The sequence below is a fragment of the Monodon monoceros genome, unplaced genomic scaffold (genome assembly GCF_005190385.1).
Source record: "Monodon monoceros isolate NGI ecotype Baffin Bay Population unplaced genomic scaffold, NGI_Narwhal_1 Super_Scaffold_13, whole genome shotgun sequence".
NCBI classification, from domain to species: Eukaryota; Metazoa; Chordata; class Mammalia; order Artiodactyla; family Monodontidae; genus Monodon; species Monodon monoceros.
In genome coordinates this window covers 39,324,966-39,337,606 of record NW_021703769.1, presented here as the reverse complement: position 1 = coordinate 39,337,606, position 12,641 = coordinate 39,324,966, and the positions used below count along the sequence as shown (strand labels likewise).

Below are 12,641 nucleotides of genomic sequence, written 5' to 3'. Positions count from 1 at the left end.
AAGCTTCAGTAGTTGTGGCACATGGGCTCAGTAGTTGTGGCTCGCGGGCTCTAGAGCGCAGGCTCAGTAGTTGTGGCGCATGGGCTTAGCTGCTCCACAGCATGTGGGATGTTCCCAGACCAGGGCTTGAACCCGTGTCCCCCACATTGGCAGGCGGATTCTTAACCACTGTGCCACCAGGGAAGCCCCTGTATTGGCTATTCTAAGTTTATGGCATTTTCATAAAATTTTTAGAATCAACTTGTCAATGTCCATAATAAAACCCTGCTGAGATTTTGACTGGTATTGCATTGAATGTATAAAACCATATGTGGACAACTGACATCTTAACAATATTGGATATTCCTGTTCATGAACATGAAGTATGTGCATTTGTATAAATATTATTCATTTCTTTCTCAGCAATGTTTTATGGTTTTTAGTATAGATGTCTTATACACCCTTTTTATTAGATTTATTCTAGATATTAAGTTTTTTTGATGGCTATTGTAAATATATATTTTAAAAATCAATATCCAGTTATTTTTGTATTTAGAAATACAGTTGAGTTTTGTGTATTGGACTTATATTCAGTGGCCTTGATGACTTCACTTATTAATTCAAGCAATTAGAAAAATAGATTCTCTTGTAATTTCTATATACACAGTCACATCTTTGAATCATGGCAGTTTTTTTTTTCCTTTCTAATATTAAAAATTTTTTTTCTTGCATTATTGTGCTGGCTCTGACACTCGGTGCAATATTGAATATAAGCGGTGATAGTGTACATCCTTGCTTTGTTCCTGGTCTTAGAGGGAGAGCATTAGATATTTCACCATACTGTGTGCTGGTAGCTGTAGGATTTTCATAAATGCTCTTTATCAGATTGAGGACATTTCCTTCTAAGTTTGCTGATAATTTTTATTTTAAATGGGTTATTGAATATCATTAAGTGCTTTTCTGCATCTTTGGCTTTTCTTTTTTATTTTGTTAGATATGATGGAATTTATGGTTGATTTTTGAATGTTAAACCAACTTTTCATTCCTGGCATAAAGTCAGGATTGTAATTTTTTATCTTTTTCACATTCCACTGGATTTGATTTACTGATGTTTAAGATTTTGACATCTATGTTTATATAATAGATTGGCTTTAATTTTACTTTCTTAAAATATTCTTTTTAGATTTTGGAATCATGTTATGGCTGGCCTCATAAAATGAGTTGGGATTTTTTTCTCCTCTGTTCTTTGAAAGAGTGTGTGTACAATTGGAATGTTTTTTAATTGTTTGGAAAATGCATTAGTTATTTTGAATCATTGGAGTTTTCTTTGTGGGAAGTTTTAAATAAATGGGATTCAATTTCTTTACCAGTTATGAGATTATCTATATTTTTTCTTATGTGTGTTTCCCAAGGAATTTGTCTTTTTCATAGGAGTTGTCAAATTTATTTGCCTAAAGGCTTGATTGACTTCCAGTTTAATGTCACTGTGGTTAGAGAATGTATTCTGAATGGTTCCAACCCCTTGAAACTTTCTGAGACTTGCTTTATGGCTCAGCTTATGGCGTATTTTGATGAATGTTCCGTGTGAACGTCAAAAGAGTATTCTGCAGTTGTTGGGTGTGTATTCTATGTATGTCAACTAGGTCAATTTACTTATTCATTGTTCCAATCTTCTGTATCTTTTCTGATTTTTGTGATAGGTAAGAACAGTATTTCAATTAGTTTTAATTTCTTTTATTATGAGGTTTTATTGGTATTTAATGAAATTTCATATTTTTAAAGGCCATTAGCATTTCTCTGTGAACTGTTTATACTTCTTGTGTGGCTTGCCTTTTACCTCTGTTTATAACGTGCTTTATCATATTGGAATTTAAAATTTTATTTGTCAAACTTATTACTTTCCCTTTTGTGGTTTTGTATTTTGCATTTCTTAAGGTTTATCTCACTCATAATTGTAACTACAGTAACTTACATTTTCTTCAAATACATGTGTAATTTATTTTTCAATGGCTTCTTGAATGCATTGTTTGTTGATCAGTTTCTGAATTGATCAGCAAATTGTCCCTATATAACAACAGTAACAACAGTAACAATAATATTAAGTACCATTTACTGGGTGAGTATTACATACATACCATGCAATGTTCTCCAGTAGTTCATGTATGTTAAATCATTTAGTTCTTGTGATAACCTTCTGAGATCAGTACTTTTATCCCCATTTTATAGGTGAGGAAACTGAGACACAGGAGAGATTTAGTAATTTGTCCAAGGTTACTGTGTCAGTCTGGGTCCAACTAGGGGACAGAAACCACACAGCAGTTTAAACAGGAGAAGCTTAATGTAAAGGGCAGAGGGAGACTACCCAGGTAAGAATAAACTTGGAAGGGAGTTCAGACCTCACAGAAAAAGGTGTGGCTGCAGCTGACTGTTTGACAGCCCACTTTTTTGCTGGGTTACCCAGGCCACAGTCACTGTGAGAGCAGAAACAGTCCTGGGGGCCTCAGGCTGATAGCTGGGCACACAGAGGCCAGGAAGCCATGGGAATTAAACCTTTGTTTGCAGGATGAGGATTGGGCTTTTGGCTCCCTAGACAGCCAGCCCCACAGGATGCTTTGCTATGGGGCTGAGGAGAAGGTGTGGGGATCAGTGACTTGAGCTGGGCCTGGTCCTGTTCTTTCTGGGGCTGTCAGCTATGCTGCTGTGGCCTGAATCAGGAGTTGGGGAAAACATTGTAGCCAAATGCTGGAGAAAGCTGCACCCCGCAAGCACTTAGCACTGGAGAGAACCTTGTGGACCAGATAGTGAGAATAACTGGTGCTCTCCTGGAGCCTGGCTGGCAGGCCACCTTTTCCTCCTGCATGATGTCTCCAGCGCCCTCTACTGACAAAGCTGACCCATGTGCCAGCTGGCAAAGGAAACATAGTTAAAAGGCCCATATCCACTTTCACCCATAAGGCAACCAAGGGTGAATTTATAGCTGAGAAGAGATAAATTGATAGCTGGTTTCTGACTCCCATCACTCTGTGTTCTTTCCACCTCTCATAGATAGTCCATCCGTTTTCCTATTCATTTGAAATACTATCTATATCATGTATTAAATAGCCACATGCACATGTGTTTGTGTCTCAACTTCAGCTTTTTTCTATTCCATTGATATATTTGTCTATTTTGTACCCAAACCACACTCAATTAGAATAGCTTTAAATAAAAAATGGTTATCTTGTAAGGTGAATACCTCTTTGGTTTTTTACAAAAAATTTTTTTTCATTTTTTTTTCCTGATGAATTTAAGAGTCAGCTTGTCATGCATCATAGAAATCCTTTTGAAGCTTTGATGGAGAATTTATAGCTTTGAATTTGTAAGTTAATTTGGTAATTATTAATGTTTTTACAATACTGTATCATCACATACAGAAATAAATTTATTTTAAGAGCTAGTACAGGGCTTCCCTGGTGGCGCAGTGGTTGGGAGCCCGCCAGCTGATGCAGGGTACACGGGTTCGTGCCCCGGTCCGGGAAGATCCCACATGCCGCGGAGCGGCTGGGCCCGTGAGCCATGGCCGCTGAGCCGGCGCGTCCGGAGCCTGTGCTCCGCAACGGGAGAGGCCACAACAGTGAGAGGTCCGCATACCACAAAAAAAAGAAAAAAAAAAAAAAAAAAAAAAGAGCTAGTACAGAGATCTAACCTTTTCCTTTCTTTGCTACTTCATACATTCTTTGCGGGGGCAGAGAAGTTTTTGGTGTTTAGCTAAATATCTAGTTTTGTTTTAAGGCAATCTGGTGACCTTAATTTGAGGTTTTTAGTCTCTTTGTTTCCCACTTCTGTTTTCTTTTTTGGTTGTTGTTGTTATTAATAGTGTTCTGAAAGGCATCCATAGGTTAGTGGTTAAGGGCATGGTCTCCGACATTAGCTGCCTTTGTTAAAATCTCAGTGTGTGATCCTGGGCAGGTAACTTAACCTGTGCAAATGTTTCCTCAGTAATCAGATAGGGTTTATAACTGTACTTATGTGATAGAGTTGAAGGATCAGTTAAATAATCTGTTACATTTAAGGGCTTGACACTGGGCCTGGCGCATACTGGATCCTAAGTTTCTGTCACTGTCTTCTATCATCATCATTGTCATGTTTGTCATTGTCATTGTCATGCTAGCAATTTTTTTCATGCTAATACTTTCTGTCCTATTTTTCCTCCTAGGTAAGCACCCTTTTCTCACTGTTCACATTTTGTTTTCCCTTCTGGAAACAATCCGAACCATATTTTAAGTCTCAATCTTGTACATACTTGGCCTCTCCCCACCCTTATCCCATTTGTAGGACTTTCTCTTTATTTTTTCTTGCAGGTGAGATTTAAAATTTTTGGTCATTAATTTTTCTCCCCAAAGTAAATTTGAAGCTGTTTGTAATCATGTTTATTCTTTAGAGGAAATTCATGGTTTTGATAATAGATGCCAAATTTTCGGTTTATTTTTTAAATTCTATACTGAAATCTATTAAAAAGGAACTTAATTTAAATTTGTATTATTGCAAATTCAGTCTTTGCTGCTGTAGCACATGATAAAATGAGAATATATGTTTTATGTTTGTTCTTATATCTATAAGTATTCATATATTTGTCAATTTGATTCTTATTTTTCATGATAATTAACGGTTTTCATTAGTATATTTAAAGAAAGTTTTCCATGATATTTAAAATTTGTCATATTGAAACTGCCACAGAATTGAGTGGGAAACTTGAAGACTTTTTGACTTCATTTTCTGCCAATTTTATTTTATAGGAATCAAGAACCCAGTCTCAGTTGCAAACAGACTCTTGTGTGAGGGGCAGAAGGGCAAGCTCTCAGCCGGCCGAATTCCTCCCTGGTAACTGCTTTGTTCTGACTTTCCCTGGGTCTTTGGTCTTTGGTGCATGCGGTGTTTGAAGGCTATTTTTATCCACAGAAGGCTGATGCAGTTGGTTACACACCAGCAGTAGCTTGCCTTTGAGAGGAAGACACGCTTTGTTCTGTGATCTTGGAACATTTTGAATACTTGATAGAGCTCCTGTTGGAATAGAATATTGTGGATTAAAGCAGAAAAGAGATCAGTTAATTTTAGGTTTTGTAGTTGATTATAGAGATGCTTTTGCTGTTAATAAGTGTTCAACTGGGGTCTTTTTATTATAAAGCTTTAAAGTATCTTTAAGACCAGAGTCTAAACTCATTTTTTTTTTTTTTTTTTTTTTTGCGGTACGTGGGCCTCTCACTGCTGTGGCCTCTCCCGTTGCGGAGCACAGGCTCCGGACGTGCAGGCTCAGGGGCCATGGCTCACGGGCCCAGCCGCTCCATGGCATGTGGGATCTTCCCGGACCGGGGCACGAACCTGTGTCCCCTGCATCGGCAGGTGGACTCTCAACCACTGCGCCACCAGGGAAGCCCTAAACTCATTTTTAATCTTGAGAAGTTCTTAATATAAAAGTATGTAATTTTTCTTTTCTGGAGAAACATATTGTGACACTAAAATTAGTAAAATTACATCTTTTCTCCAGCATTAACATATAATTTTCATTAAAAGAAACTTTGAACTTTTCAAATATTTATGAAAGTAGAGAGAACATTTTAAAGAGCCCTCATGAACCTACCATCTAGCTCCAATAATTAACAATATTTTTGCCCTTCATCTATCTCATGCATCTCTTTCCTATAGTATTTTAAAGCAAATCCTCACCATCGTATTTCATCCTTAAATAGTTTTGTAAATTTCTGTTTGCAAAATGTAATTACCGTCCTGTTAACATGCCTAATAATACAAACAAATATGCGTCAATATTGTCTTATACTCAACCATCTTATACTTTAGTACTATGTGTTCAGCATGCCTGAACACATTAAAGTTACAATAATACTCTCTGTTGAAAGTTGTGACAGTGGTACTATAGAAATCACTTTATTTGACTGTTATAATTTCAAGTCATAGAAAATAAATTAATATAGTTTTGAGAAATCTTGAAACCTTTTACCCAAATATATTCACGATATCCCTGTTTCCCATGTTAAGAAAATGAAACATGTTAAGAAAATGAAACATTACCAAGAGATTTGAAGCTGCCTAGACTGGACCCTTTCTAATGGCATCCTTATCCATCTCACTGTCCCATACCCTTACCCTGACCCCATCTCTGGCCCTGCCCCTAGGTAACAATTGTCCTCAATTTTAGCTTTTTTCATTCTCATATATTCCTTCATAGTATTAAACATATATAGTACAGGCATACTTCATTTTATTGGGCTTCACAGATGCTGCATTTTTTACAAATTGAAGGTTTGTGGCAGTTGTACTTCAAGCAAGCCTATTGGTGCCATTTTTCCAATGGCATTTGCTCATTTCATGTCTCTGTGTCACATTTTGGTAATTCTCACAATATTTCAAACTTTTTCATTATTATTATAGTTGTTATGGTGTTCTGTGATCAGTGATCTTTAATGTTATTTACTACTATGACTTGTTGAAGGCTCAGATGATGGTTTGCATTTTTTAGCAATAAGCTGTTTTTTAATTAAGGTATGTACAGTGTTATTTTAAGCATAGTGCTATTGCACACTTAATAAAATACAGCATAGTATAAACATAATTTTTATATAAACTGGGAAACCAGAAAATTTGTGTGACTTGCTTTATTGCAATATTCACTTTATTGTGGTGGTCTGGAACTGAACTTGCAATATCTCTGAGGTATGCTGGCACTCTGATTTTCTAAGTCTACATAAACACGTACATAGATGTACAAAAAAGTTCTGGAAAGAAGGTTACCAGACTCACCATAATTACCTCTAGGAAGGAGAAAGGAGGGAACAAGATGAGGCAATTGTCAAAGGGGATATGTGCAATATTTTTATATTTTACAAAGATAAAATATATGTGAAAAAGTGATGGCCATCTCTGTATTAAAATTATATCATAAAATGATCCTACAGTTGTCTGGAACTAGTGATCTAATTTTCTCACGTACATAGTTCTTCAGCTTTATTTTTTGTTTTCAAAATTGCTTTGACCATTTTAGGCATTTTGCATTTTCATGTGAATTTTAGAATTAGTCTGTCAATTTCTGTGAATAACCTGCTGGAATTTTGATTAGATTTGTAACTTATCCATTTTTTAAGGTCTTCTTTAACCTCTCTGAACAGTGTTTTATAATTTTCAGTGTACAGATTTTGCACAGTTTTTATCAAATTTATACTTAAGTATTTCTTTTTGATGTGATAAATTGCATATTTTTAAAAGTCAAATACCAGTTGTTCCTTGCCAATATAGAAATATGATTAATTTTATTATATTGATATTCTAGCTTAGGAATTTGCTAAATTCATTTGTTCTCATACTGTTTTTATGATTCCATAAGATTTTCTACATAGATAGTTCTGTCTTCTGGGAATAAAGATAGTTCTTTAAGTAATAAAGATACTTCTTTCTAATGTGGACTCCTTTAGTTAATTTCTTTTTCTTTATTACACTGGCTAGCACCTCCTATGCAATGTGAAATCAAAGTGTGAGAGTAGACATCCTTGCCTCGTTTGTAGCCTTAGGGAGGAAGCATTTGTTCTTTTACCATTAGATATGATGGCTGCTATAGGTTTATCATAGATGCTCTTTATCATGTTGAGAAAGTTCCCTTCTTTTCCTAGTGTGCTGAGAGTTTTTAATAGGAATGGGTATTGTACTTTTTCAAATGCTTTTCTGCATCTGTTGCAATGATCTTATAATTTTCCTTATTTTGTCAGTTAATATAGTGATTGGTTGATTTTCGATTGTTAAAGCAACAGTTGTATTCCCAGGATAAATTCCACTTGGTTATAATGTATTATCCTTTTTATATGTTATTGGATCCAACTTGCTAACATTTTGTAAAGAATTTTTGCATCTATGTTTATGAGAGACATTGGTCTGTAGCTTTCTTGTAATGTCTTTGGTTTGGGTTCATTTTGCTTCTTGAATATGCAGGGATATATAGTTCATCAAATTTGGAAAATTTTTGGCTATTACTTCTTCAGATATTTTTTTCTGATCCCCCCTTCTCTTCTATCTTCCAGAATTCCAATTACACATATTTGACCTCTTGTAGGGGTCCTACAGATCACTGATAATTTGTTTACTTTTTCCATTCATTTTTCTCTTTGTTTCATTTTGAATAATTTCCATTGCTGTTTTCAAGTTCACTAATTATTTTTTGGCAATATCTAATCACCTGTTAATCCCATCCAGTTTATTTTTCATTTCTGACATTGTAGTTTTTATCTCTAGAAGTTCAGTTTGCACCTTAAAAACATGTCTTCTATGTATCTACTTAACATGTTTGATATTTCCTGTAGCTTCTTGAGTATATGAATACAATTATAGTAACTGTTTTAATATCTTTGTTTCCTAATTCTGTCATCTTTGTCATTTCTGGGTTGTTTTCAATTGAATGATTTTTCTCATTATAGGTTACATTTTCCTGCTTCTTTGCATGTTTGGTAATTTTTTATTGGATTCCAGATATTGTGAGTTTTGCCTTATTTTGTGTTGGATATTTCTGTATTTTAATTCTAGGATGCGGTTAATTTATTTAGAGACAGTTTCATCCTTTCAGGTCTTGCTTTATACTTTGTTACATGCAACTAGAGAAGCATTTAGCCTTGAGCTAATTTTGCTTTGCTGTTGGGCAAAACCTTTCTGAGTACTATAACAGATGCAACTAGAATGCGGTTTTTTACTTTGGTGGGAACAGGACCTGTTTCTGGCCCTGTGTGAACTTGGGGATTGCTTCCTCTAAAACTCTTCATGTTATTCTTTCCCAGGCTTTGGATGATTTCATCTTACACGTACACTGATCTGTACTCAGCTGAAGACTATAGGCGGACTCTGTAGATTTCTTGAGTCGTTTCTCTGCACAGCTGTCTCCTCTCTGGTTCTCTGCCCTGTGAACTCGGCCACCTGGGCTTCTCTGGATGCCCAGCTCTCTGTCTTCAACTCAGAGAGGCTGCAGGGCTCTGCCTGAGTTCCTGTTCCTGTGCTGTGGCTGGAAAGTCTCCAGGCAGTAAGCTAGGGCAATCATAAGGTTTACCTTGTTTGTTTCCTTTCTTTTAAGGATCACTGTCCTATGCTACCTACTGTCTAATGCCTGAAAACTATCATTTTCTGTATTTTATCTGATTTTTCTTTTCCATTGGTTCAGGCAAGAGTGTAAATGTATTCCCTGTTACTCCATCTTGTCCAGAAGCATAAATCTCTCACATACCTGCAAGTTCACAGTATACCTGCAGTAGTTTAAAAAAAACCCAATTCCCTGAGTATCCTAAATAAATAAAACAAATTTATCATGTTTTTACTTTAAGCTTGTTTACACACAACCCTAATAAGTCTAGATATCTAATTTCTATAATGATAATAGCTAAAATTTATTGCCTTTGTACACTGTGAGAAGCATTGTTTTATGTGGTTTGTGTGTATTATCTCATAAAATCATTATATGATTTATGAGGGTAACATACATTTTGCCAACAAAGAAACTGAGTACCATACTTGACACTGTTATGCTATTAAAAATTTATGGAGTCTGTCCTTATCACATTAGAAGCAGCAGATTAGAACCCATAGAGTAGAATCCTTTTATAATAGTAAGAAGTAATGTTTACACCCATTTAGTTATTCATTCACTTACCCATTCCTTCATTCAGCAAATATTTTTTGTTTACTTCCTGTATGCCAGGCATAGAGGTAGAAAAACTATCAAAAGCAGATGGAGGACTTAGAAACTGGTCTTCTGGTGTCATCTGTTGAAGAGGCAGGTGACTCTATGGGGGCAGCAAGTCATTGGGTGTTTTCTAAGAAGTCTCTAAATAAAAAGTTCATCTGTCTATATATCTCATTGAGGAAGACAAGGAGTGTATTTGTTTCAGCTGTATCTAAATTCTGTTAGAATTTTATAAACTCTTACTGCTTTGTTACAAAAACCCTCAGCAAAACTTTAGGCAGAATGGTATTTCTATTAGCTGATAACTTTTTATGTTTTAATTTTCTGGTTATTGCCACCATGATATGATATATTATTTAAGTATTGGTGTTTGGTCAGATTAGTAGAATATATTTAGCATGCATATGATATCCTCATAGATTTGGTGGGCCTACTATCATAAACTGTGTCGTATTTTCCTACGTTTATTTTATTTATAAAAGTAAATAAATTTTATTTATTTTTACTCTTTCCTCCTTCATTTTGATAGGGTACAACTTTGATAGGCATGACCATCCAAAACAGGGGTTGTCAAACTATGGTGTGTGGGCCAAATCTGGACTACTGCCTGTTTTTTGTAAATAAAGTTTTATTGGAACACAGCCATACCCATTTGTGTACATATTGTCTATGGCTGCTTGTGCTCCGCAGAGGCCAAACTGAGTTGTTACAGCAGAGACATCTGGTCAGAAAGCCCAAACTGTTTACTATCGGGCCCTCTACAGAAAAAAAATTGCTGACTGCTACCCTAATACGTTATAGAATAAGTTATAATTTTTGGAAATTATGTTTCTTTTGGTGAAAAAGGGAAAGCTAGAAAAGCATTATTGCTCATTAGACCCTCAGATTTTTTGAGATGCAAATTTAATTTTTGGTACATTGTTTATTTAAAAATACTATTTAATCTATTGTATTTCATAAATTCATTGATTTTAGTACCTTTGTTGTATGAATGTGAAAAGAAAATTTAAAAACCTATAGACTAAAAGAAACATAAGAGAGCTATCAACTAATCAGGAGGTATGGATGGGTTAGTTGGGTTCCCCTTCAAACAAAATAGTTTAAAAGGCAAAAATAACAATAATAGCAAAAATTTTATGAGACAATCAGGGAAATGTGAACATCGATTGAATAAACTATTTTGATTCTAAGGATTTATTGTTAATTTTTTTAGGTGTCAATTGGTTATGTTGTGGTTATGTTTTTTAAAAAAGTTATTTTTTGAGATGCATGCTAAAATATTTATATTTGAAGTTATATGATATCTGAGGATTTGCTTCAAAATAATCTGGGTGGGAATATAAATGAATGAGATTAGCAATGTATTAACAATTGATGAAAATGGGTGATGATCCTTTGGGTTCATTATACTATTCTCTGTAATGTATATGTTTGAAAATTTTTGTAATAAAAATTTTAAGAGGAGTTAAATCCTTATTATTTAATTTGGTCATTATGTGTTATTTCCACATACAGCAGGTTCTCCCTTATTTGCACTTTATGTGTTTGTAAGCTTTAAATAATCAGTAGCCACCAAATTGGTGGTCTTTCTTCAGTTCTGTGCATTTATGATAAAGAAGTAATAGGTAAAATATATAGAAATCCATTTTTAAGTCCAAAGAAGCAGCTATCATTTTCTCCTATATCTTTCTCATCCAGCATAATGCATTTTAAGCAGTTTTGAGAGCTTTCTGAATCACTAAATTGCACATTTTTAGACTGACTACATAGTGTCATGGTTTTTGAAAATTTCCCATCCATGAAATTGTTAATTGACCTCACTTTGTTTTCAGGTGTTTGGCTATGCTGGCACTTCAGTAGCTCAGCTTCTTGAAGGTTTTAATAATCCCACTCAGTGCTGGTCTCAGTAGTGTTGCTTTTGTTTCTTAACACTTTAGACTTGCTTTAGTGTAAATTAAGGAGAGCATAACACAAGGAAAATGTTGTCCTTTAGAGAATTTTGACACCCTAGTTTATTGCTGAATATCTTGCCAATGTTTTTCTAATGCTTAGTGTGCTTCAGGCACTGTTCTAAATGCTTAGCATATATGGATATCAATGAAAAACAAAGATCCCTGTTGTTGTGAAGCTTACAGTTTATTTGAGGGAGATAGATATAAACAACAGAGATAATATCATCAGTTATAAAGTACGTGGTATGTGAGAAGGTAGAAAAAAAAATGTAAAAAAGACAGAATGAGAGGCATTGGGAATACTGGGTAGAGGAGCAGTGTGTTGGGTACAGTTTTAAATTGGCCTCATCAGGGAGATATATTTAAACAGATGGGAAAATTTGCCATTTGGGAAATAAGGAAGATCCTGACAGGGAACAGTCAGGGTGAAGGCCCTGAGGCAGGAGTCCCCTTGGCATGTTTGTGTTTTGTTAAGAGGCTGGAGCAGAGTAAGCAAGGGGGCAAGAGGAAGAAGAGATGAGGGGAGGAGGGAGCAGAGAAGACCAGATCACTTGGGAGCCTGGAGATCCTGGTGAAGGCTCCAGTTTTCATGCTAAAGTCTTCATGAGGGGTTTCGCAGGATTTTGAGAAGAGAAGTGTCATTACCTGACTTGTGTTTTACAAGGATGTCACTGGTTGATGTGTTGAGATTAGACTGGGGCAGGGGACGGAGCAAGGTGAGCATGGAAGTGATGAGGCCATTTCAACACTGTAGGTAATAGATGATGGCAGCTCAGACCAGGGCGGTGGCGAGAAGTGGTCAGATTCTGGATGTGTTAACAAGATGGAGTCGATGAATTTTTCTAGTGAATTGAGGTGAAACTTCTGTGAAAGCTTTCTCCTTGGAGAGTCAGAAGAATATTTGAGAAAAATTTGAATTGGTGCTGCATTCAGTGTTCTGGGAAGAGATTTTTCATTTTTGATAGTATAGTTTTTAGCGAAAGCTCACGTAGCTTTTTAGCATT

At 35.5% G+C, this 12,641-nt stretch overlaps 1 protein-coding gene across 4 annotated transcripts in view; it reads left to right on the top strand.

Moving 5' to 3' along the window:
• TASP1 (taspase 1) overlaps positions 1-12,641 on the top strand; it is a 235,932-nt gene that overhangs the window by 44,132 nt on the left and 179,159 nt on the right. For all 4 annotated transcript variants that reach the window (XR_003793118.1, XM_029220390.1, XM_029220391.1 and 1 more), the window contains exon 6: positions 4,755-4,839. Coding sequence is in view for 3 of the 4 variants with exons in the window: in XM_029220390.1 (XP_029076223.1) it covers positions 4,755-4,839 (85 nt within the window). In the remaining variant the exon portion in view is untranslated. The remainder of the gene's footprint in view (positions 1-4,754; positions 4,840-12,641) is intronic.